At 36.9% G+C, this 27,438-nt stretch overlaps 1 protein-coding gene across 2 annotated transcripts in view; it reads left to right on the forward strand.

Moving 5' to 3' along the window:
• The window catches only part of ZFC3H1 (zinc finger C3H1-type containing), a 66,486-nt gene that overhangs the window by 16,787 nt on the left and 22,261 nt on the right, over window positions 1-27,438 (forward strand). Inside the window, exons 3-16 of one of the 2 annotated variants that reach the window (XM_028131172.2) lie at window positions 4,109-4,173; window positions 7,654-7,852; window positions 8,740-8,972; window positions 11,290-11,413; window positions 13,233-13,330; window positions 14,682-14,891; window positions 15,104-15,268; window positions 16,216-16,353; window positions 17,237-17,358; window positions 17,767-17,916; window positions 25,604-25,778; window positions 25,988-26,119; window positions 26,471-27,010; window positions 27,099-27,208. In XM_028131172.2, the coding sequence (XP_027986973.2) occupies window positions 4,109-4,173; window positions 7,654-7,852; window positions 8,740-8,972; window positions 11,290-11,413; window positions 13,233-13,330; window positions 14,682-14,891; window positions 15,104-15,268; window positions 16,216-16,353; window positions 17,237-17,358; window positions 17,767-17,916; window positions 25,604-25,778; window positions 25,988-26,119; window positions 26,471-27,010; window positions 27,099-27,208 (2,461 nt within the window). The remainder of the gene's footprint in view (window positions 1-4,108; window positions 4,174-7,653; window positions 7,853-8,739; window positions 8,973-11,289; window positions 11,414-13,232; window positions 13,331-14,681; window positions 14,892-15,103; window positions 15,269-16,215; window positions 16,354-17,236; window positions 17,359-17,766; window positions 17,917-25,603; window positions 25,779-25,987; window positions 26,120-26,470; window positions 27,011-27,098; window positions 27,209-27,438) is intronic. The other variant, XM_008155548.3, reaches the window with a different exon arrangement.

Genomic DNA, 27,438 nt, shown 5'->3' on the forward strand with positions numbered 1-27,438 from the left:
TGAGCTAATTGTGGAATTCATTTTTCATTTTTATTCTTTTTTTTTTTCATTTCATTCATTCAAAAATTAATGGAGCACTTTATTCTAGGCTCTTGGAACTACATCACTGAACAAAATAGTCAATAATTTATGCCTTCATGGTCTTGCATTTTAGAAAGGGAGACAATAATAACAGTTTTAGAAAGAGAGAAACTGTAGAGGGTAAGTAGGATGGGGTAGCGGGTACAGGTTGCAGTATTTTTTTATTTTTTAATCCTCACCCAAGGATATTTTTCCATTGAGTTTTAGAGACAGTGGAAGAGAGAGGGAAAGACAGAGAGAAATATCAGTGTGAGAGAAACACACTGATTGGTTGCCTCCTGCATGAGCCCAGGGAGGAGCCTGCAACTGAGGTACTTGCCCTTGACCGTCGTCAAATCCGGGACCCTTCCGTCCATAGGCCGATGATATGTTCACGGAGCCAAATCAGCTAGGGCCAGGTTGGGGTATTAATGAGTGATTAGGAGGCCTGAATTTGAAGATGAGATTTAAACACAGAAGTTTTGAAGACGCTGAGGAAATAGCCAAATGGATATCAGGAGGAAGAGGTTTCTAGGCAAATAGAATGAATAGCTAGAGCAGTGATTTTTTTCTTTTACTGTGGTCCTTGTACCAGCATTAACTGGGAACTTTATAGAAATGCATACTCTCAGACCCTACTCCAAATACTGAATTGGAAACTCTGGAAGTGGGGCCCAGCAATCTATATTTAACAAGCCTTCCTGTTGATTCTAATACCTCCTAAAGTTTGAGAATCACTGAACTAGGACAGCGAATTTCCATCTTTTTCATCATATGACACACATAAACTAATTACTAAAATTCTGCAGCACATCAGAAAATATATTTTTTGCTGATCTGACCAAAAAATAGGTATAATTTTGATTAATTCATACAGAATGGCTGTTGTTGAGTTGGCTGTTATTATTTTTTTATTTGACAATCTAAAGGAAGAGAGGTCGGTGCCCCTGACTAAGCAATCAGGTATCACATGCTTTAAGAATTCTTGTGGTACCCCAGCTGAAAATCGCTGAACTAGAATAATGACCCTAAGGCAGAGGGTTACCTGGATTATTTGGGGAATAACAGGGAGGCCTATGCCACTAAAGGAGAGAGAGTGCCGGCTTGTGTGGCTTAGTGGTTGAATGTCTATCCATGAACCAAGAGGTCAGTAGTTTGACTTCCAGTCAGGGCATGTGCCTGTGCAGGCTTGATCACCAATAGGGGGCGTGCAGGAGACAGCCAATCAATGCTTTTCGCTCATTGATGTTTCTATCTCTCTGTCCCCCTCCCTTCCCCTCTCTGAAAATTAGTAACATATTTTTTAAAAAAAGAGAGAGTGAGGGGGATGAATAGTGGGAGAGAAGAGGTCAAAGATCATAGGGATAGATCTTGCAGAGCCTTGTAAGAACTTTGGTTTTTATTTTGAATGATTCTTGAGCAAATTCTTGGTATAATTTATTTTATACATATTCTCAAAGGATCATTATGACCTTTGAGATCTATATTCAGTGATGTTTTTCTTACTAATCTTGAAATTTTGGGGTTTCTGTGATACCATACACATCTGGAATTTCTTACAATTTTCTGAGTTTTCTTTAAAAATTTTCTTGGTAGCCGAAACCGGTTTGGCTCAGTGGATAGAGCGTCAGCCTGCAGACTCAAGGGTCCCAGGTTCGATTCCGGTCAAGGGCATGTACCGTGGTTGCGGGCACATCCCCAGTGGGGGGTGTGCAAGAGGCAACTGATCGATGTTTCTCTCTCATCGATGTTTCTGGCTCTCTATCCCTCTCTCTTCCTCCCTGTAAAATATCAATAAAATATATTTAAAAAAAATTTTCTTGGTAACTTAACTGTTGATGTCCTCCGTGTTCCATTTTTCTGGGGTGTTTTCAATTATTATGGTTTTAACTACCACCTATATCATGATGACTGTCTCTAGCTCAGTTTAGGATACCATGTAATCATTTTTAAAATACTGCATTCATTTTGGAAGTATTGAGAATTGAAATAATTTTATTGTAGAGACACATTTTATTGGTAGACACATGACACTGGTGATTAACTATATGCTTGGTTTTAAACAATAACCTGCTTTTATACTCTTTGTGTAAAGTTAAATTTATAGTGTGAAATTTATGGTTTGTATACTTGCCTCTATGCTACTTTAAAGGAGGATGCTGCCACCAGTTATAGATAAGATAGATCCTCATCAACTAATAGGCTTCTCATGTAGGAGCAAAGTTCAGTGCTTTCTACACTTATTACTGAAAGTCTGTTTATGTCTTTATTTTTTTTCATTTTAGTATTCTTTGAAGTATGTTCAATTTTGCTGTAATGTGACATGCATTCCTATAAATCACTACACTACATAATTTGCACAATAAAAACCACAGGGTTTATGAACAAAATGGAATTAGAGAAAAATTTAAAAACTGTGTCAGTGACACATGAAAAAAAATAGGAACCTCATAAAAATTGTAGTGCAGCTGTACATGTTAAAAGGGGTAAAAAAAAATGCTTCAAATAATACAATAAATGTCATTTTACTTTGAAAAAGACCTAAAATGTGTGTGGAAGATTTTCAGCTTATGAATTACTAGAGGCCCAGTGCATGATTGAATCATGCACGTGTAGGGTCCCCTACACGCTTTCGCTTTCGATCGCGGGGGAGCTGGGTGCCTGTCCGCTGGTGCCGGAGCAGACAGGCACCCAGCTCCCCTGCTTTTGATGGTCTGCGGCGGGACGTGAGCTCGCTGCCCCAGAGGCCCCTTCTGTCCCGCAGCACAGCCATGGCGCAGACGCTGAGCTCCCGCCGCTGCTGGCCCAATCGGCCACCCCGGCCACCCCGAGTCCCGCCCCCTGCGCCTCCCGCTGGCCCAATCGTGGGCGTAGCGGAGTGATGGTAATTTACATATTACCATTTTATTAGGTAGGATTATAAAGTAGAGCAAGGAAGGTTATCTGAATTTGGATAGTAAGCTGTTACACCAGATATGGATGAATGTGGCTGATAACATACACAGTGAACTGAAGTAGTTAGTAGATGCTCAAAGTTTGTGGGGTTTATGTATTCCTACATGGCTTGGATCACCAGGGGGTTAGTTTTATGCATTCTCAGTGTTTCTAGGAGACAAATCACACTTAAGCAAACATGAAATTTGTATTATGCTCAAATTATTTTCTAATGTATCAGTCATGTTGCAACAAATTCACATTTTCAAAATAAGCCTTAAATTTAGCTTATTTGGTGATTTTCCTTCTACTTACTTTGTCTAGTGTACTTGTTCAGTAATTTCTCCATTTGTTGAATAAATTGCCTGTTCTTTTACCAGTAGGTCTTAGGCAATCAAGTTAGGATGTTTGGAACACTGACAGATGAGGGGGGAAAACTAAACTTAGACTTTAGACTTCATTTGTGTTATCTTGAGGAAAGACTCTCTTTTAGCTTCAGAAGTGTATCTCAATGCTATTGTAAATATACTATAACTTCATTGTGTGTAACTTTATTGTTGAGCAGTTATAGGTTAGATAATGCATAAATAAGATTTTGTAAATAACTTTTTCAGAAATCTCGGCCCAAGGCTAGAATTCTGGAAAAATGTTGGTTGGATTTAATTTTATTGGTACTAAACCTACTTGTGCTGATGCTTTTCTAGATGGAGGACCATTTCTGTGGTGTATAAATCCAATACAATCTCTAAATGTTGAGTTCATTTCATTTAGAGGTCTGAATTAATTATATTTTATCAATGTGTATTATATATTTTATAATGAAGCTTTGCTGTCTACTTCTGTAGTTCTCATAATAATTATTTTTCGTTTAAAAATCTTTTTATCAAAATGGGCTTTTAGTTTATAATTTAATATTTTGAACCACTAGCTTTCTAACTTTTAGAAATGAGACCAATGTGAGAAGTTTTGTCAGATTTTAATTTTCTCTAACAATATTCTTTTGCTTGAGAGATTGAGAAAATGAGACCCTTTAAAATAATTAATATCAAACATTATATAGCATTTATTTTAAGTTGATTATAGTTCCTTCAAAGTATGCTGTTTTGTTTTAAAGGATTAGAAGATAAGGAACAAAATTTAGCAAGACGACTTAGTGCCTCAGATATCCTATCTGAAAAGGTAAGATACTACTTTGTGGAATTGGATAGCTCTGTAAGACTGACTGTTGTACTGCTTTACTCTGTACTTTCGAAAGGGAAATTGTCTTGCTTTCCACTAATTTACTTTCATCATTGTGATATCTTTATTTGGACATAAGCTTAAAGATAAGAAAATATGGATAGACATCTTGGAGTATTTTTCCACTGGGTTCAATTAAATTGTGTTTAATTAAAGTGTTATTTATTTCCTTAGATTGCTCTCTTTGTTTGTTGAAACTTAATTTTCATTCAGATAATTTTCTTTTTTAATTATGGGAGGCATTATCCTGTGTGGGAAAGCTTCAGAGTTAGACAAACCTTTCGGCTGCCTCCTGCAATGCAATGCCCCACACTGGGGATTGAGCCCTCAACTTGGGCATGTGCCCTGACTGGTAATCAAACTGGGACCTTCTGGTTCATTGGTCAACGCTCAACCACTGAGGCACGCTGGCTATGCAGCTGACTGATCTTGTGTAAGTCTTTGCTTGCCTCTGGTTTTCTTCTTTACAAAATGAGTTTAATGTCATCTGTTCTCTGGGTTTGTTGTGAGGTTCCACAGGATAAAATACAGAGGCATCAAACACTGTGTTTAACATTTAATAGGCAGTTAATAATCCATGCCTTTTGTTGTTGTTGTTGTTGAATTAGAGATCTGGAAATAGCTGCATTTAATATTTCAGCTAGTTTTTATGAGTAAATGGTAATGATGCAAAGAGCCTAGGAGCTTTAGGAAAGAGGTGGTCCTGAATTTAAGGATGATAATATAACAGATACACACGGAACACATGCACATTAATGCATATATATGTGTATATGTTTTTGAATATCTTCCCAGCAATTTTGTAAAGTAAGTTGACATTATACAGGTTAAGTGACTTGCTTATAGTTACATAGGACTTAAATGTCAGAGCAAAGAGTTGAATGAAGTTCATTGCCCTTCTTGCTGATCAAATAGCTCCTTTAAATAGCATATAGTTGCACGGTAGAATCAGTGGTTTCTTTTATTCTAAAAGGAGTAGTTGCAAAAAGTAATGAAAGACTTTTAAGTCTCAATGGAACAGTGATGATAGCTTTATTTTAAACTCTCCAGATCAGTACTGTCCAAAATCTAATAGAATTTTCTATAATAATGGAAATGTTCTATATCTGTAGTCTTTAATATGGTAGGTATTAACCACATGTGGCTGTTAAACACTTGAAATGATTATTATGTGGCTGAGGAACTTAATTTTGTATTCAGTTTTGGTTATTTAAATTTAAGCAGCCAGATGTGACTCATTGCTACTATATTGGACAGCATGGCTCTAGAACTTTAGTACTAAGCAGTAGAATTTGGTATGTTTAAGTGACTATAGAGTAAAAAAGAATCATAATCATTTTAAAACTCATTTTTTACATGTATTTCCAAATAGTGGGAAAGGTAACTATATATTGGTTTGTATAAACTGAAGTAATGGTAGTTCAGTTAGGGATTTATAATAGTTCATGTAAGGGTGAAACCTGTTGATATAGGAACTACTGTTTCTTTATGCTTAAGAATTAAATAATTTAATTGGGTTTTAGGAAAAAATGTAATTACAATTCACCTATAAGAAGAAGTTATTAGAACCCAGGTGGTGTGGCTCAGTGAATTGAACGTCATTTCAAAGACCAGGAGGTCCCTGGTTTGATTCCCGGTCAGGGCACATACCTGGGTTGTGGGCTTGATCCCCAGTAGGGGGCATGCAGGAGGCAGCAGATCAATGTGTCTCTCTCATAGATGTTTCTCTCTCTCTCCCTCTCCCTTTTTCTCTATCTAAAAATCAGTAAGAACATACTAGTATTTTTTTAAAAAGTTACTAGATAAGTGATCTTTGACCTTTTAAGTCTTAGACTTGTGATTTTTTTTGCCTCTTCCTCCATACAAACACATAAAGAAAAAACATATACAATTTTGCATTTAACTTTTAAGGGGTGGGGTGGCCGAAGAACCAAACCTCTTACCTTATTCCCATGCAAATTCATGCACTCCAATTAAGAACCTCTGCTTAGATTGCCTGACATTTTCAGTTATATTTTAGCTAAAATGTATAGAATTTAATTTATAAAATTGTCTCAAAAGAGGTATTTTCAATCGGAAAAAAGTTCTCAGACATTTGCTCTGAACCTGTCTTCTTGTTTTAGCTTTTCTGAAGAAAAGTCTTGGGTGTTTAAAATATCCTATATAATAAAAGGGTAATATGCAAATTGACCCTAACTGCAGAACGACTGGGAACTACTGGTCGCTATGATGCGCAGTGACCACCAGGGGGCAGACACTCAACGCAGGAGCTGCCCCTGGTGGTCAGTGTGCTTCCACAGGGGGAGCACTGCTCAGGCAGAAGCCGGCTCATGGCTGGCCAGTGCAGCAGCAGTGGCAGGAGCCTCTCCTGCCTCTGTGGCAGCAGTAAGGATATCTTACTAAAGGCTTAGGCCTGCTCCCCGTGAGTAGCGGGCCTAAGCTATTAGTCGAACATCCCCCAAAGGCTCCTGGGCTGCCAGAGGGATGTCCACCTGCCTGTTTAGACCCGATCCCTCAGGGAGCGGGCCATCCCCTGAGGAGTCCCAGACTAGAAGAAACCGCAGGCCAGGCTGAGGGATCCCCCACCCCCTGAGTGCACGACTTTTTGTGCACCGGGCCTCTAGTTTTAAATATTCAGATAAATATTTATAGGTTTAGCACATGTAATGTTCAAATATAAGCAAGTCTTTACATATTTTTTCAACACTATACAGTTATAAAGTACATATATTTTTAAAGTTTGCAACTTTGAATCTTGACTTTCAGTGTACCAGTTCTCTATATTACTCACATGATGATCACTTTATTCTTCATTCCTTATGTCTCCTGGATCCTGGATTGAAATTTTTTTTTTTTTTTAGTTCACTGGCTTCTAGATTTTTATTCTTTTTGTTTGGAAAGCCCAGTTAAATGCTAATCTCTAACCCTTAACTTTCCTTTTATATTTTAAGAATAGTTTATTGATTATTAGAGAGAAGGGGAGGGAGAGAGAGAGAGAAACATCGATTAAAGAGTTCAACGTTGATCCACTGCCTCCTGCATGCCCCCTACTGGGGATCGAGCCTGCAACCCGGGCATGTGACCTTGACCAGGAATTGAACTGGCTGCCTCCTGATGCATATGACAATACCCAACCTACTGAGCTACACGGGCAAGGCCTTCTTTTTTTTGTATTATCCTGTTTCATCAGTTGTATCCTTTCCCTCCAACACTACACATGAACATATGTACAAATTGATCTTCTGTTTGTATTATAATGACTAAATTAGGGTCTAGGACTATGGTAAGTAATCTTGTTTCCTTTATTTATATTTGCCATTTAAATATTTGCCTTAGAACCAACATTAAATTTTGATCATATAAAAGATTTGACTTGGTGAAATGTTTAAATTTAAAAGTTGCAACTTTTTTTTTTTAAAGAAACTTGGAGAAGATGAAGAGGAACTATCTGAACTACAACTTCGTCTTTTGGCTCTTCAGTCAGCCAGTAAAAAATGGCAACAAAAAGAACAGCAGGTGATGAAAGAAAGCAAAGAAAAATTGACTAAGATGAAAACCGTACCGCAAAAAGTTAAAACCAGTACAAAAACACATTCGGCCAAAAAAGTTAGCACTACAGGTGATCATTTTTGTTAAATTCTTTTAAATGATTTTGTATATCAGTATAGTGTCTAGATTTTAAGTCAGAAAGTTTTGAGTGTGGAGAATTATATGGCCTTGAATGGAGGACAATCCTATGTAAACAGAACTGAGGAATAGCTACATATATACACTGAGTGGCCAGATTATTATGATCTCTGAATGCATAATAATCTGGCCACTCAGTGTATTTGTATCTCACTACAAACACATAAATACCAAAAGTATTCTAGACTTTTGCTGGAGATCAACCACCTATTTGCCCTGAGCTTTCTATCAGCCAGTGCAAAGGGGAAAACTGATCAGGTGCACGATTTACAGTATCTTTGATATCAAATAAATGAGGTACTCAAGAGAAGTACACTGAGTGGCCAGATTATTATGCGTTCAGAGATCATAACAGATTATTATGATCTCTGAACGCATGATAATCTGGCCACTCAATGTATATCCTATATAATAAAAGGCTAATATGCAAATTGTCTCCTCGACCAGGAGTTCGACCAGCAGGCTGGCTGGCCAACCACCCATGTTTCCTCCCCCTGGCCAGGCTGGCCGGACCCCACCCATGCACGAATTCATGCACCAGGCCTCTAAAATAAATAAATATATATATATATATACACACACACACACACACATACATACATACACACACATACACATACACACACACACACATGCATACATATATATATATACATACATACACACTGAGTGGCCAGGTTATTATGCTTTCAGATCATAATCTGGCCTCTCAGTGTATATATGCATTAATGAAAATTATTTTTAAAGCTCTTGTTTTCTTTTATCAGAGAAAATTTTAACTCTGATAGAGACTGATGTTTCTACATTTTTCATTTAAAGCTAAACAAGCATTGAGGAAGCAGCAAACAAAGGCATGGAAGAAACTACAACAACAAAAAGAACAGGAAAGACTGAAAGAAGAGGAACTGCGGAAACAAGCTGAAGAAGAAGAGAGAAGGAAAAGAGAGGAAGAAATCAGAAAAATTCGAGATCTCTCAAATCAGGAAGAGCAGTACAATCGATTCATGAAATTGGTTGGTGGAAAGAGGCGTTCAAGAAGTAAAGTAAGGAGTGTAAGAATATGAAATCAAAGCACTCTTCAAATTTTAGTGTCCTTACCATTTTATTGCATAGATTCGATCAACTGAGAAACATAAAGTTCTTGTGCTTGATACAGCTTGTTATATAAATAACTGTTTTTGGTGAGAAGGAAAGGTAGGTTGTAATTGAAAATGAATCTTTTATGTTATAGGTGTTGAAAATAGAAGAAATAAAAGAAAGACTAAAATCATGGTTAGCAAATCCTACATTTAGCTTTTTTATCATTTCTAGTTAAATGAAAGTAGGATTACTAAATTGTAGTGAGGACTTATTCTAAAATGGCTGCTACCTAAGTACAGGGCAGAATTTCATTGATTTTTTATTATTTAGTAATGTAGAGTTAGAAATGTGTCATGCTTAATTGGTAGACTATTTTAAAGAAAGTTAAATCATCATATAGTAATAGCCTTAGTGGCTATTTATATATTTACTTTTATATATATTTTTATTGATTTCAGAGAGGAAGGGAGAGGGAGAAAAAGAGAGAGGGAGAAACATCAGTGATGAGAGAGAATCATTAATTGGCTGCCTTCTGCACGCCCCCTATTGGGGATTGAGCCCAAACCTAGGCATGTGCCCTGACTGAGAATTGAACCCTGTGATCTCCTGATTCATAGGTTGATGCTCAACCACTGAGCCACGCTAGCCGGGCACCTTAGTGGCTGTTTAGTTATCAAGCATTTGTGAGCCTTTAGTATATATGAATCATTGATAATGACTGAATGACTAATTCTCTTTTATGGATGGTGTCAGGAAGTATATCGGAAATTTGATATTGATCTAGTGCTATATATATATTTTTTTTTATTAAGGTATTATATTTGTACATATCTTACTATTGCGCCCCTCCCCCACCTGATCTAGTGCTATTATCAGTGATAATTTTTAGAACTCTGAGCTTTGAGACTACACTTGTGAATGTACTAAGAAGAAAAGAGGTGCTATTAAGAGGAAGAGCTCTTTAATTCTAGGGATCAGGAGTTTCATTTTCTTAAGCAAGGAATTTGTAAATTTGAACTTCTAAAAAACACTTTGATAGAATCTTCATTTAGAGAAAAATACTGTATTTGCACATTACTCCTATATCCATCTGTATAGGTTTTGCTAGTTTTTAGTTTGTTATAAACCATCTCTGTGAGTGATATTGTAAGAAGTAAAAAAGAAAATATGCAAATAGATCGACCAAAAGTTTCTAGTTTTCAGCTATTAATTTATAGCTAAAATGTAACTTTTTTGGAAATAATCTAAATACAGTTTTGATGATATTACACTTGAATTTATTTAGTTTTTTTTCCTTTTAATTCTCACCAGAGGACATGTTTTTCTTTGATTCTAGAGAGAGAGAAAAGGAGAGGGAGGAAGGGAGGGAGGGAGGGGGAGAGAGAGAGAGAAAGGAGAGGGAGGAAGGGAGGGAGGGAGAGAGGGAGAGAGAAACAGAAACAGAAACATCAATTGGTTGTCTCCCATCCTCCCTGCAACTGGGGATTGAGTCCCCAACCAAGGTATGTGCCCTGACTAGGAATTGAACCTGTGACCCTTTGGTGCATTATATGATACTCTGACCAACTGAGCTACACCAGTCAGGGCTTTTCTAGTCTAGTTTTTTATACTGGGAGAGGCCATAAGTATTAAAGATTTAGGTGTCATTTTATAGAGGAACTAGAGGCCGGTGCACAAATTTGGGTACTTGGCGGGGGGGCAGGGGGACAGTCCCTCAGCCTGGCCTCTGCCCTCTTGTAGTCTGGGAGCCCTTGGGGGATGTCTGACTAACGGGCCTAAGCCGTCAGTTGGACATCCTTAGTGCTGCCGCAGAGGTGGGAGAGCCTCCTGCCATCGCTGCTGCACTCGCCAGTCGTGAGCCCAGCTTCTGGCTGAGTGGCATGCCCCCTGTGGGAGCACACTGACCACCTGGGGGCAGCTCCTGTGTCGAGTGTCTGCCCCCTGGTGGTTAGTGCATGTCATAGTGACTGGTTGTTCCTCAGTTCGGTTGATTTGCATGTTAGCCTTTTATTATATAGGATAGGTAATTAGTAGCTCAGCTAACTATGGAGGATTTCATTTTATTAAAATGTATAGATAGTCCCTGATAGCTTCCATTTTTTATCTGACAGTTATCAACTACCTGTCATGTACAATGAATTTCCCAAATCAGATGTGATAGGAAGCTCTAACTGGAGCACCATGAGTTTTAATATTGTTTCCTAGAAAATAACTGTTAATTGTTTTATAATTTCTATTCTAATAATAGACTAAGGAAATGTTGTAAAATTAAATATCTTGTGTAATTAGTCTTCAGATCCCGACCTGAGACGATCCTTAGATAAGCAACCAACTGATAGTGGAGGAGGCATTTATCAGTATGATAACTATGAAGAAGTTGCTATGGATACAGATAGTGAAACCAGTTCTCCAGGTATGAGCTAAAACGCTTAATACATTTGCATATTCATAATTATTAAATAGAAAATGGTCCTGAAACTGCCCAAAACCTTGAAAGAAATGTAATGAACGTGAGATTTGTTAGTGGATTGTTCAACCATAGGTGTTATTGTAAATACTTTGAGAGCAAATTTCAAATGTGTAATATTAACCTTTATTTCCCATTGTTTCTTCAGTGTTTAAGCTTAACTATTTGGTCTAAAAAGTGAAGATTTTAAAAACGGATGAGAATACTGCTTTATGAAAAAAACAAACGTGAACAAACCTTTGATCTTAAGTATCTTTATGTCCAAGATATTTTGAATTTTAGTCAAAAGGATCTTACTTGCTTTTAGGCTTCCTTTTTCCTCCTTCCAGTGATGATACTTTGTAGGAATTAGGAGATGGACGGTGATACTAGTGGCATCTCAGGAAAGACTAGTTAGAACTGGTCAGGCTGTACCTCAATTAGATTACATATTCTAAGATGTGACTCTAACCTGGAGGGCTAGAGACTTGCTTTAGTTGATATTCAGGGGTGATGGGCTATGAGATAGCTATTATCACTAATTAAAACACATGAAACTGAAGCAGACAGCTGAATGCATTTGGCATTTAGAACTGGAATACTTATTTAAATAAGACCATATGATCAGTATATTTCTTCCTGTGGTTATATTTGTGAGACCAAATCAAACTAGAATCCTACTTTTAGTGTGTCTAGATCAGAGACAAGGCAAAGTCTGATTTGGGTAATGTTTATTGTTTTTAGGCTCATGTTTGATAATCTTACATGATATGTTTTGATTTTATAATTTAACTCTTCTTTGGTCAATCTTTCATTTTCTTATTTCTAGGTTCTTAGAGATAATTCATAGTAATTCCCATGTGTTGACAATATTATTAATACTGTGTATTCCTATAAAATAATAATATGATCTGTACTTTTTAAAGTACTTTGTAAAAAAGAATTATTGTACAGAGGATGTATTTTCTACTCTGTCAGATTTTAACTTTTTCAAATTCATTATAGATATTTTTAAGAAGTAAAATGTTCTAAAGGCCAGTGTATATTCCAATGGGCCACAAATCAACCCCATACAAATCATATGGGTAATGTCTATATTGACTTGTGAGACAACTGGGACAAAGAAGAAACATTAGTCTTTCTCTAAGGTTGTGTAATTATTGGGTAGCAAGAGTAGTTTGAATCTGCAATATTTTATTGAGTCTTAAGAAACCATTTCCTTATTTTTATCTGCTACTAAGAAAGAAGAAATGCTAATAATTTAACTGGGATGCATCAGTAACTATTTCAGAATTATTAAAATGTGAAAAATGTATAGTTTATTGATTAAATGCAGTAGGCAATTTATTTCTAGTCCCATTTGCTTTCTACACAACTTAGTCAATTTCTTCACTTTTTTTGATCGACATGAAGGGAAGAATGGAGTCACCACATCACTGTTTTCCTTTAGTTCGGGCACTTTGGCAATTTTGGGAATTTTTTGTTTTATTCCTTAAAAAGTATATTTGTAAAAAAAAATATGTTTTTAGCCCTTCCTGCTCTATTCCCTGTTATCATCATTAGGTGAAAATTAGAACAAAGTGAAAGGCTAACTTTTTGGTGATGTAAGAACAATTTTAAATAGGTGGAAGTGGTCTCTTGATGATTAAAGATTTTATTAGAGATTAAGAAAGTCTAATTTGTACTCTACCTAGATGCATTTGAATTTCTCCAAATGTACATAAATTTAATTTATTCATGTAGAGGTATTTCTGTTATTAAACTCTTAAAAAAATTTTTTTTTCAGCTCCTTCACCAGTGCAACAGCCATTCTTTACTGAATGTACATTGGGTTATTTTTCTTCAGCACCATCTATTTCTTTGCCTCCACCACCTCAGGTTACTGTAAGTGAGAATTGATATTAGTTCTAAAAAAATTTTGTTGCTTTGTGTAATTTCTAATTTGTTTGAAAAACTGGCATGTAATTAATGAATGATTAGGTTTGAAGAGAGCTTTAAAAAAATCAGAATTGTTTACCAAAATTAATTGCTATGAAATCTATGGACTGAGCAGTTGATTATTCATTGGCAGGCTATACATTTGGTAGATTTTTTCAAAAGAAAAAAACAGAAAGAATGTGGAGAAATCACAAAGTCAAAGTTATTTTTAGACTGAGAGATCCTAGAGACCAAACTGAATCTTTGTCAGTAGGTTAGAGGGAATCTTGCCATTTCACAGTTCCTAGGTAGACATCTGGTGTTCTAGGAAGTATAAGGTAAGGGAAATATAGAGCACAGAGAGAGAAAATATTTTTCTTTTTTCTTGAACTGTTTTAAATGCCAAGAGTAATACTGAAAGGTATTTGAAGCAAAAATATATTTAAACTCGGGAATTTGGGAAAATTAGTTTATTTTATAGATACTCTCTAACAGGCCATTTCACAAGGATTTAAGAGGATAGTGGAGAGTCTTCCTGGCACTTCTTTTCTCTCTCTCTCTCTCTCTCTCTCTCTCTCTCTCTCTCTCTCTCTCTCTCTCTCTCTTTCTCTCTCTCTCATTAATCCTCACCAAAGGATATTTTTCCCATTGATATTATTGATTTTTAGAGAGTGGAAAGGAAGGGGCAGCGGGGAGAGAAAGAGAGAGAGAGAGAAAGACATTGATGGGATGAGAGACACATCGATTGGTTGCCTCCTGCACGAGCCCTGACCGGGGCTGGGGATTGAACCTGCAACCCAGGTTGTGCCCTTGACCAGGAATAGAACCCGAGACCCTTAGGTCTGCAAGCAGATGCTCTAACCATTGAGCATTGGCCAGTGCCTGGCACTTATTTCTTAAGATACTCTGTACTATGTATTTTCCAGAATTCCTGGTTCCTAATTTTTTATTTTTATTTAAATATCATGGTTTTTCAGTATCTCTACTTGCTTTCAGGTAGTCATCTAGAGAGATAGACCTTATAAAATTTTTATTCTTTAGATTGCTAAATAAAGATAAGAATAGGAATGGAAAAGTTTGTATAATTATCTTAATGTTCAAATATTGATTTTATTTTTATTGCAAAAATTATACATTTCATGGCTGAATATTGGATTCTTGGATAGTTTTTGAGATTTACAAATACTTACACTTATAGCTAAAATAATAACCTAAAGCTTACCTTTTTCTAATTTAGTGATGCTTCACAGATAAACATTTGGAATTGGTAAAATTTGCATGGTGATTATTATTTCTTCTTTTTTTTAAAAATAACTAGTCTTTGCCACTTTTGAGCCAGCCTTATGTGGAAGGATTGTGTGTTTCTCTTGAACCTCTACCTCCTGTACCACCTTTACCACCTCTTCCACCTGAAGATCCAGAACAGCCGCCAAAACCACCCTTTGCAGATGAGGAAGAGGAGGAAGAAATGCTGCTTCGAGAAGAACTACTTAAATCTCTAGCAAATAAAAGAGCTTTTAAGCCAGAGGTAATTTAGATACCTGAACCGCTAGGTGGTGCTCATGAGCTTAAGTTTTTGGAAGCCCTACCCTTCTCTTGTTATTTGGAATTCATTGGGCTTTTATAAAGTAGGGATAAGTGTGGCACTAATTTGCTCAAGATTTTTAAAGACAACAGAAATTTCTTCTTTCTTTTTTTTTTTTTTTTTCAGTGTTTCATATCTGTCTCTTTCAAATTTAGGAAACATCCAGTAATAGTGACCCACCTTCACCTCCAGCTCTGAACAATTCACAGCCTGTGCCAAGAAGCAATCTGTCAATAGTCAGTATTAATACAGTATCTCAGCCTAGGATACAGAACCCAAAGTTTCACAGAGGACCTCGTCTTCCACGAACTGTGATCTCGGTAAAAAAACCAAACAAAATATTTAATCCTACTATTATTCAAACAGCCTTTGAGAAATTTGTATGCAGTTTCACTGTTTTGTTCCCTCCTCCTCGTTTATTTATATACACATATGAAGTCAAATGTAAATACAAATTTATTTTTTATGTATTAATAATGAAATGGGTTCATCATCTTCACTTGAAAAATGGTGGAGTTTATGATAATGTTATGGGGAAGCATTATTTTCATCAGAGTGGTATGCTTGCCTCAGTTTTTTTCCTATATACATTGGTCCATTCAGGATTTCTGTCTATTCTACAATTAATTTTTAGCAAATTGTAATTTTTATTTTTCCTGTCTTGGTTTATACTTTGTTCATATTTTTCCACTTAATGACTGTACTGTAATGTAAGAATTTATGATGTTTATTAAGGAGATGGAAATGACAATTTTTTCTGCCTTGTTTTCTAATGGCTTTTAAGTAAAATAAATGGGGCAAAGCCAAACTGCAATCTTGCCTCTGTTAGGTAAACCAACGTTAGTCTCTTACCCTCTATATTATAACTGCAAAAGCCAAAATGTTTTGAAAATAATTATTTATAATTATTAATTTTTATATCGGTTGTAAGAGTTAATTTAAAGATGGCATTATGGTTCTTTATAGAAACTGGAGAAAATAAAACTTAATGAAGAAGGTGATCATAGTAGTGTTTTTAAAGACTGAGAATATAGAATATTGTATGTTTTTGGCAGGTAACCAATATTGCTAGAGTGGGACAAAGTCAGTTTTGCAGTGTAACTAGAAGGAACCATAGACTGTCTACTTGGAGCCCATTATTTTTATGGATTGAAATTTGAAGAGGTTAAGTGACTTGTTCAAGGCCATGCAGCTAATTGTGGGTAGAGCCACGAACAGGATAGAGATACTTTTGTCATCAAGGGTAGCAAATATATTGTCTTTGCAGCTTCCAAAGCATAAATCAGTGGTTGTAACACTGAATGATTCAGATGACAGTGAATCTGATGGAGAGGCTTCCAAATCAACAAATAGTGTTTTTGGTGGATTGGAGTCCATGATCAAAGAAGCAAGACGAACTGCTGAGGTGAGTGCAATAATGAAAGATAAAAAGAAAGATAATTTATTGACAGTCATTAAAGTTTATTCTACTCCCCCTCCCCTGAAAATTAGACCTCCTAGAGGCATTGGATTTTAATATATTAACTTGTGGATATATTTTATTTGTTAGGACTTTATATAATACTAGAGGCCCAAGGCACGAAATTCATGCAAGGGGTTTGGCCCTGCAGCTCTGGCTTTATCTGGAAGGTCGTTCGGCTGTCTGGTCTGATTAGCATATTATGCCTCTATTATTATAGATAATGAAGCATGTTTACATTTAGATAGATTTAGCTATTGATCCCCTTTATTTTTATTTCTGCTTGTCCTGTTTTCAGAATAGTGGATAATTGTCTTCTGTATAAGGAAATTTACTGTTTTGAAATTGTGTTACATTACCAGAAACAGTTTTTATTGAAGTGTATAATCTAAGTGCAACTTTTATCCCTATTTTTACTGCAGCAGTTATTTAGATATGATATAGTTCAATTATTTTCAAACTGTAGGTCTTGATTACTTAGTATATTATGTAATTAGTTTGGTGGTTAACAACCAGCTAGGGGAGGGCTAAGTGAGTAAAGAGGGCCAAATATATATGATAACGGAAGGGAACTAGACTTTGGGTGATGAGCACCAAATAGAGCATGCAGATGTTGAATTTTAATGTTGTATATCTGAAAATTGTATGTTATTAACCAATGTTACCTCAATAAATTTAATTTAAAAAAGGAATATAAAATAGTGAAGTCAATTATTTCTTAATATATAAATATAAAATGCACACTAGGTTGCAATATAAAATATATATATATATCTTAGTATGAGATACGTGAAGGTTGTTGATCTGGTTGATTTCAAATGTTTTCTAGCAAGCTTCAAAACCGAAGGTACCTCCAAAATCTGAAAAAGAAAATGATCCCTTGCGAACACCTGAATCTTTGCCTGAAGAAAAGAAGATTGAATATCGATTGTTAAAGGAAGAGATTGCCAAGTAAGTGGCATTTTATGTAATTAGCTTTAAAGATATGTGCTGTTTTGCTAACTAAGTCTGCATACAGTTTATTGGCATTGGGAAATGAATAGTGCATGGTTTTATTCAAGATGCAGAGTTAATACTTTTACAACTCACACAGGAGGGGGAGCCAGATGATCATCTGTAGACTTGACTACAGTGATGCACTGAGATCAAAATAGCTTACAGAAAAAGAGAAAAGCTAATATAAAGGAGAGCTACACTCTCTGCTTTGAAAACCATCTTGAGTCATGGATATTGGTCATCATTGTTATTAGTCAATATGACTAATACTTTTTAGTTTATATTATGAAATAGAATACATCTCTAAAGAAAAATAATTTCCATTTATTCTTTGGTATAATTCACCTGTCTTTATTATTTTAGTCGGGAAAAACAGCGTTTGATTAAATCAGATCAGATGAAGACAAGTTCATCATCTCCAGCAAACTCTGATGTGGAAATTGATGGAATTGGCAGAATAGCAATGGTTACTAAGCAGGTTTCAGATGCAGAAGCAAAACTTAAAAAACATAGGTGAGCCTCATTATCTGATTAAATACCGCATGTATCTAATTCTCATATGTTAGAGGGATATCTTTTTGTGGTGTATGTTAATACTAAGTACACTATATGATTACAAATTCTTTTTTTTTAAATATATATTTTTTTATTGACTTCAGAAAGGGAGAGGGAGAGAGAGAGATAGAAACATCAGTGATGAGAGAGAATCATTGATTGGCTGCCTCCTGCACACCTCCTACTGGGGATCGAGCCCACAACCCAGGCATGTGCCCTTGACTGGAATTGAACCCGGGACCCTTCAGTTTGCAGGCTGATGCTCTATCCACTGAGCCAAACCAACTAGGGCTACAAATTCTTTTATACTTGGTAGAATTTTATAAGGTTATCATTTTGGTGAATTATACATTTAACTAAAGTAGTAGTATTAATATTTAAATAAAAATACCAAGACTTCAAAGGAGTTTGTCCTTTTCAGATTTATACATGGTTTATTTGGAATTTTCTTTAAAACTTCTGGCATGATTTTTGAAATACCTTCTTTAGAGGCATATTTTTATTGTTAAAGATGGACTTGATTGTTGGAAATAGTCATTATCTAGTTTGTTCAATAAGACACATGGTCAAATCTTGTGTTATTATAAACTGTGAATATAAAGTTAAGGATCATAAACCTCTTGCATGTTTTGTGAGGTTACTGTATCATTCAAGTGGTGTTTCAGAATTTTGAGAATATGTGTAAAACCTCACAAGTTGAATATGTTGAATGATAGAATTTTTATGTGGGTATAATTGACAGGTAACAGTTTCAAGTATACAACGTACGTAATGATTTGATATTTGTATGTATTGTGAAATGATCACCACAGTAAGTCTAGTTAACATTCATCACCATATGTAGTTACAAAACTTTTGTCTTGTGATGAGGGCCAGTAGCATATACTTGATAAAAATAATTACATCACTTTATGGATAGACATTTTTTTCCACTCCAAATACCCTGTTATCATTAACTGATGGAGAACAAAATGGTTTTAGATAACATCAACATTTCTGAGCTTTGTTCTGCTACTCAGTCCCCTTTTAGATTTAAAAATGCACGTTTAAAAATATAAGGTTCTGTGCAAAGATGGTGAGACTTTCTCTGTCCTGTTTTTATAATTTGCTAACCAGTTCTTAAAATTTAAATCTTGTTATTTTTTATTTTCATTTTTCTGAATCTTTATTGTTGAGAGAATTACAGATGTTCCCCTCTTTGTTCCCCCAACCACCTGGTTCCTGTCATGCCCCTGGTCTTAACCACCCTGTTGTCTGTGTCCATGGGTAATGCATATGTGCATATAAGTTATTTGGTTAATCTCTTTCTGCCCACCTCCCAGTCTGTTCTATATTTCCATGCCTCTGGTTCTATATTACTCATCAGTTTATTTTGTTCATTAGATTTCTTGTTTGTTTATTTTTACTTTTAGATTCAATTGTTGATAGGTGTGTATTTATTGCAATTTTATTGCTCTTTTTATTAATCTTTTTTTTTTCCTTTTTCTTCTTAAAGAAGACCCCTCAACATTTCATGTGATACTAGTTTGTTGGTGGTGAACTCCTTTAGCTTTTTTTTTTGTCTGTGAAGCTCTTTATCTGACCTTCAATTCTAAATGATAGCTTTGCTGGGTAGAGTAATCTTGGTTATAGGTCCTTGCTTTTAATAACTTTGAATATTTCTTGCCACTCCCTTCTGGCCTGCAAAGTTTCTGTTGAGAAATCAGCTGACAGTTGTATGAGCACTCCCTTGTATGTAACTGTTTTTCACTTGCTGCTTTTAAGATTCTCTCTTTGTCTTTATCCTTTGGCATTTTAATTATGATGTGACTTGGTGTGGACCTCTTTGGGTTCCTCTTGTTTGGGACTCTGTGCTTCCTGGATTTGTAAGTCTATTTCTTTTGACAGATAGGGGGACTTTTCTGTCATTATTTCTTCAAATAGGTTTTTAATTTCTTGCTCCCTCTCTTCTTCCAGCACCCCATAATACAAATGTTGGTACACTGAAGTTGTCCCAGAGGCTCCTTACACTATTTTCATGTTTTGGGATTCTTTTTTCCTTTTGCTCTTCTGATTGGGTGTTTTTTGCTTCCTTATAGTCCAAATCGCTGATTTGATTCTCAGCATTCTTTATGCTACTGTTGATTCCCTGTAAATTATTCTTCGTTTCAGTTAGTATATCCTTCATTTCTGACTGGTCCTTTTTTATGCCTTTGATATCCTCATTAAGATCTCTGAAATTCTCACTAAGTCCCTTGAAACTCTCATTCAGCTCTTTAATCATCCTTATGACCATTGTTTTGAACTCTAAATCTAGTAGTTTGCTTCCATCCATTTAATTTAGTTCTTTTTCTGGAAATTTCTTCTATTCTTTCTTTTGTGACATGTTTCTTTTTCTGCGCATTTTGGCTGCTTTCCTGTTTGTTTCTATATGTTAGGTAGAGCTGCTATGTCTCCTGGAATTGGTAGAGTGGCCTTGTGTTGTAGGTGTCCTGTCAGGCCCAGTGGCTCAGCCTCCCCAGTCACCTGAGCTGGGCACTCTAGTTGCGCCCCTGTGTGGACTTTGTGCACTGTCCTGTTGTAGTTGAGCCTTGATTGCTATTGGCATCACAGGGAGGAATATACCCCAAGGCCAACTGGCCGTGAGGACCAGATGTGATTACAGCAGAACTCCTGTTCAGGAGACACCCCTATGGAGCAGGAATTGCTTCAGTGGGGCTTTGGTGCTCATTGAGTCTGCCCCTTGAGTGTGTCACTTGTGGATGAGGTAGAGTTATAATCTGGCGTGATCTGAAGCTGTCCTCTGGGTGCACTGGCTCTGGGGCCTCCCAGCAAGAGCTATTGCGTGATCTGAAAATGGCTGCTATTTGTATTGGGCTTGGAGGTGCCTAGGAGAGGCCAAGCTATGAACCTTGGCAAGCTGCTGCTAGTGCTGGGCCTGGAGCCACTTACAGAGAGACATGGGGTACACTGAGTTCAGATGCTACTTGTGTTAGAGAGTTTAGGAAAGTCTGAGTCAGGACAGGTTATTCATATGGAAAAGCCACTGCAAACTGCTTGGGTGGGGCTGCAAATTAGGTAGGGCAGATCTTAGAGAATACCAGGGTGGGGCAAGCAGTGTGGGCCAGATTGATGGAAATTTATATATAGTGCTTGCTAGTCAGGTCTGAGGCGGGAGCTCCTAGCACTTTTGTCTAGGAGAAAGCTGCTCCCCCAGTTCTTGCCCTAATGCCAAACAATTTAGATCCTCTTCATATGTTCCTGGATCCTTTCAAAGTTGCTGCCCTAGTGGGAGTGAGTTTGAGTGAGTCCATGCATGGGCCCTTTAAGAGGAACTTCCTGGGACTCCAGCAGCCTCTGTTTCACTCAGCCACAATCCCTGCTGGTTTTTACAGCCCAAAGTTACGGGGGCTTCTCCTCCCACCTGATGGTTCTGGTGTGGGGCTGGGACCTCTTACTCCTCATGGGAGGCATCCAGAGCCAAAGTATCCCTCCCGATTAAAAAATGCCACATGTGGATGTCGACCAGCCCGTTCCTGGCCTCTGCCCCTTCTACCAGTCTCAGTGTGCTTTCTTCTTCTCTAGTTATAGGACTTCCATTCAACCTGATTTCAGGTGGTTCTGAATGATGGTAGTTTGGTATTTTTGATGTGGTAAAATTTAAATATTGATAGTAAAAAAATGATTACAGTGATGAATTAATTCTTAATGTTGAAAAATCATTAATCTACACTAATAAAACATGCTAATTGACCGTAACTTCACAATGCCCACCAGACAATCAGGAGTGAGTATGCAAATTAACCCAATAAAGATGGAGGGTTAATTTGTATACGCAGGCGCCGAGTGGCTGGGGGTGGGGTGGGACGCAGGCGTTCCACACCACCCCAGCCGCTCGGGGACTCTGGCCAGCGTGGGAAGGCAGAAAGGCAGCTCCGAGCCGGAGCAGAAAGGCGACTCCGGCCAGAGCAAAGGCGGTGTTGGTAGCCAGGGGAAGGAGGGCCCATTCTTGCACGAGTCTTCGTGCATCAGGCCTCTAGTAATATATAAACCAGTTAATGGTTTTTCAAACAAGCTTCAAAAGTTTATCTACCTAGAGTTAATTAAGGAAAAAGGGTGGAAATTTATAGCCTCCTTTCTAACATTATAGCCACTGTGGTATTCTTTATTTTTTCTTTTTTATAATAAGTCTTTATTGTTCAGATCATTACAGTTGTTCCTCTTTTTTCCCCCCCATAGCTCCCCTCCACCCGGTTCCCACCCCACCCCCTGTCCTTACCCCTCCCCCCCCACTGTCCAGTCTCTTCCCGCACCTCCCACACCCCCTTCCCCCTGAGAATTGTCAGTCCACAGCCTTTCTATACCCCTGATTCTATTATATTCACCAGTTTATTCTGTTCATAAGATTTTTTATTCACTTGATTTTTAGATTCACTTGTTGATAGATATGTATTTGTTGTCCATACTTTTTATCTTTACCTTTTTCTTCTTCTTCCTCTTCTTAAAGAATACCCTTCAACATTTCATATAATACTGGTTTGGCAGTGATGAACTCCTTTAGTTTTTTCTTATCTGTGAAGCTCTTTATCTGACCTTCAATTCTAAATGATAGCTTTGCTGGGTAGAGTAATCTTGGTTGTAGGTTCTTGCTGTTCATCGCTGAATATTTCTTGCCACTCCCTTCTGGCCTGCATAGTTTCTGTTGAGAAATCAGCTGACAGTCATATTGGTACTCCCTTGTAGGTAACTAACTGTTTTTCACTTGCTGCTTTTAATATTCTCTCTTTGTCTTTTGCCCTTGGCATTTTAATTATGACGTGTCTTGGTGTGGTCCTCTTTGGATTCCTCTTGTTTGGGGTTCTGTGCACTTCCTGGACTTGTAAGTCTATTTCTTTCACCAGGTAGGGGAAGTTTTCTGTCATTATTTCTTCAAATAGGTTTTCAGTATCTTGCTTTCTCTCTTCTGGCACCCGCATAATTCGGATGTTGGTATGCTTGAAGTTGTCCCAGAGGCTTCTTACACTATCTGAATATTTTTGGATTCTCTTGGCTTTTCCAGTTGGGTGTTTTTTTTCTTCTTCGTATTTCAAATCTTTGACTTGATTCTTGGGATCCTGTAGTCTGCTGTTGGATCTCTGTATATTCTTTATTTCAGTCAGTGTATGCTTAATTTCTAAGTGGTCCTTTTTCATATCCTTGAGGGTTTCAATTTCTCAGAGGTTTCTAGAAGATTCTTGAGTAACCTTGCAACCATGGTTTTGAACTCTATATCTAGTTGTTTGCTTTCCTCAATTTCTTTCGTTTGTGACCTGTTTCTGTGTCTCCGCATTTTGGCTGCTTCCCGGGTTTGATAGAGTGGCTTTGTGTGTTATGTGTCCTATAGGGCCCAGTGTCTCAGCCTCCCTAATTACCTGAGGTGGACACTCTTGTTGCACCCCTTTGTGGGCTGTGTGCACAGTCTTGTTGTAGTTAAGTCTTGATTGCTGTCGGTATCACTGAGAGGAATTGACCAATTGGCTGTGAGGACCAGTTGTGTCTGCAATGGGAGAACTTCTGTGCTGGAGACATCCTTATGGGGCAAGACTTGCTTCATTGGGGCTTTGGCGCTCACTGAGTCTGCCCCCTGAGTGTGTCTCTTATGGATGTGAAGAATTGTAGTCTGGATGGTCTCACTCTGACCACTGGGTACACTTGCTCTTGGATCTCCAAGGAGGTGCAAAGTCAGTCAGCCACTGTCTGAGAACACCCAGCAGGAGCTACAGAGAGATCTGCAGATTCCTCCTCTTTGTTTGGCGTTTGGAGGTGCCCAGGTGAGGCCCAGCTGTGAAGCAATGCAAGCTGCTGTTGAGCCTTGGGCCTTCTTTTGGAAGCTCTGGGGCTCTCTGACCCAGCTGCAGTTTGTTAGGTTTTAGATTGCAAAAGGCCAGGCCATTCATATGCAAAAGCCTCTGCTAACAGCTTGGGTGGGGCTGTAAATTGGGTGGGGCGGGGTCTCAGGGAATCACCAGGGCAGAGCAAACAGCAATGGCTGACTGACTGTCAGCCCCGCCCCGAAGAGGTCCCCGGGTCTCTGTGTCTTGCAGCACCGTGGGGGAACAATGATCGCTGCAAGCACCTCTAAGAGAATGCTTCCTTTGTCAGCCCCGCCCCGAAGAGGTCCCCGGGTCTCTGTGTCTTGCAGCACCGTGGGGGAACAATGATCGCTGCAAGCACCTCTAAGAGAATGCTTCCTTTGTGTTCTGGCCTGATGCCAGACAGTCCAGTTTCTCCCCATATGAGTCTGGGTCCCCAGGGTCTCGCCCGGAACTGGAGTTCACAGCAGTCGGTTGCTTGTGTCTCCCTCCTGATTGAAAAAGACAGCAGCGTACCCAGTGGCTGGCCTGTTTCCGCGCGCGCCTCCATACCTCCGCACCTCTGCACCTCCTCCCAGTCTTAGTTTACTTTTCTCTTTCCTTCTAGTTGTATAACTTCCACTCAGCCAGCCTTCCCGTGGTTCTGGATGATATCCGTTTTGTCTTTTAGTTGTAGGTTTGATGTGGTTGTGCGAGGCAGCAAGTTCAGGTGTTTACCAATGCTGCCATCTTGGTTCCTCCTCTTTATTTTTTTAATCAGAAAAAAGAATGTAATTTGGAGTGTTTTTACAAGGTAACACATATATGTCAAGGAAATAGTGACTATGTAAGTTTTTATATTAAGTATATAATAGTATGTTCTGTTTATTTTATACATTACTAAGAAAGACAACATGCTGATAGCTGAACTATGATATGCCATAATGTTGAGATATATCCTGATTTTAGAAATTTGAAATGTGCTTTATAGATGAAATAATCGTAATGACTATAATTCTATAAAATTATCAATGAGAAATTGTGTTTGTTTTAAAAGTATGAGATTAAGCTAAATTTATTTAGATTTTATTTCTTTAATAACTTTCTTAACAAATGAAAAGGTTTTTAAAAATTCTTTGTCTTTCTACTCACTATCCTTTCTATCACATTTCTGTCTTTATGATTCATTCTAGATGACAGTCATTTGTTGTGACTGTTGAAATATGGTGTCTTCTGGGAAGAATGCCTCATATTTTTTAACCATAATATTTAGTAGTTGAAAAGATGAAAGTTTATACCCATAAATTTATCTTTTGTCCTGTTTTCTTAGTTCCAAACTTTTATCAATATATTGTTTAAAAATTATACTTCCTTTTCCCCTTCATGCTTGCTTTAGATAAAATGAATTAGAGATTTGTAAGTTAAACGTGCTTGATTATATTTATTAGATGTTTGTTTGTTTATTAGCCTTATATATGAAGTTTAACAGAACATTCTGCCTAAGTCCTCATTTTTCAGAAGTTATATGGGGTCAGATTCAGCCAACATTAAACATTTACTGTTAACTTTTCAACTATAATTCACATTAACTTAGATTTAAATGATTTTTTTTAAATGATCAGACCTATAGTTACTTTTATAAAATGTAACTGCCTATTTAAATACCTGTGTGATTGATGAGTATAAAAATATTATATTAATCTTTTAAAACTCTAACCTGTATATCATAAATATATATTTAAAAATGAGCTACTGCTTTGTAATTTTTATTCTGATGGTGTTTAGTCCACTAGTTTAGAAAAATACTAATGAGCATTTTGTTACTTTTAAATTAGGATTCTCTTGATGAAAGATGAGTCTGTTTTAAAGCATCTAGTACAGCAAGAAGCTAAGAAGAAAGAATCTGTTCGAAATGCTGAAACAAAGATTGCCAAACTTACAGAACAGCTTCAAGCAACAGAGAAATTTCTCAATGTCAACAGAATGTTTTTGAAGAAGCTTCAGGAACAAGTAATGTTCTTTTTTTAAATTAAAATATTGTAGTCTCATGTTTACTACCCATTTTTTATGGGCCAAATTTTTAATTAAATAATGTTCTCCCTTGAGACATAATATTGGAATATTTATATTTTCCGTTGAATACCCTGCTGTGTTAAAAAGAAGTTATTTTCTCTTCTAAGGTTTACATTTACATTTTTAGAATTATCCTTTATTTTCAGATTCACAAAGTGCAACAACGTGTTACAGTTAAAAAAGCTTTGACTCTAAAGTATGGAGAAGAGTTTGCTCGGGCAAAGGCAGTGGCTAGTAAAGAAATAGGAAAACGAAAACTGGAACAAGATCGCTTTGGAGTAAGTTGTTTGTAGAAATATTTTGTTTTTGGAAAGCAGAAAGTTTTTATGATAGTTTTGAGGGCAAGAGATAGATAAAATAATTCATTCCTGCATATTCAAATAGAATAAGATTAAAGCTTTGTTTTCAAACGACGACATCCATGTTTTTGGAACCTTGTTTATTTATTTTGTCTTTACTTTGTTCTTTTGTTTTATAGATTAACTAGCAAAACTGTTGGAGACTTGTAAAACTGTTTTATGCTCGTTATCTAGTTTTATAATGTTGGCATTGTATTGTGGGGATAGCACAGTTACCAGAAATTGTTTATAAAATCATAGTGATATAAAATATATCATTTTTCCCCCCAGCCAAACAAAATGATGAGACTGGACAGTTCTCCAGTATCAAGTCCAAGAAAGCATTCAGCAGAACTAATTGCTATGGAAAAAAGACGATTACAAAAGCTAGAATATGAATATGCTCTGAAAATTCAAAAACTAAAAGAAGCTCGGGCCCTTAAAGCAAAGGAACAACAAAATATCGCTCCAGTTGTGGAAGAGGAACCTGAATTTTCTTTACCTCAACCCTCACTTCACGATCTGACTCAAGATAAATTGAGTTTGGACACTGAGGAAAATGATGTTGATGATGAGATTTTGTCGGGGTCAAACAGGGAACGAAGAAGATCTTTCTTAGAATCCAATTCTTTTACTAAACCTAACCTTAAGCACACTGATACACCTAACAAAGAATGCGTAAACAAAGCTAAGAACATGGTGGAAAAACCAGAACTTTTTCTAGGGCTAAAAATTGGTGAATTGCAAAAATTATATTCAAAAGCTGACAGCTTAAAACAACTGATTTTAAAAACCACAACAGGCATTACAGGAAAGGTTTTGTGTGGTCAGGTAACAGAACATTTCATATTCTTTAAAAAAAAATATAGAATTCACCCTAGCCTTATTTGCCTTATGAAATTATTGTTTTCTTTTGCAGGAGATTTCTGTGGATGTAGATTTTATGACAGCACAGAATAAAACAACAGAAGTGAAGCCTTGTCCTTTTAGTCCCTACCACAGCCCTCTTCTGGTTTTTAAGTCCTACAGGTATAAAAGAAAGATTCAGTGAACTTCAGTTTCAGGATTACTCCTGTTTTTTATATCAACTTCGAATATTCGATGATAATGAAAAAAGAAATTGAATCATGGTCCCTGAAAAATGAATTTGCTCTTTTAGGGAAAGTAAAAATTAAGTGTTTTGTCATATACAAACCATATCAGGAAGTAAGGGTTAGCTCACACTTGGGTTTATTAACTATTATCAGATTCTAATTTCT

The sequence above is a fragment of the Eptesicus fuscus genome, chromosome 7, assembly GCF_027574615.1.
Source record: "Eptesicus fuscus isolate TK198812 chromosome 7, DD_ASM_mEF_20220401, whole genome shotgun sequence".
NCBI lineage: Eukaryota > Metazoa > Chordata > Mammalia > Chiroptera > Vespertilionidae > Eptesicus > Eptesicus fuscus.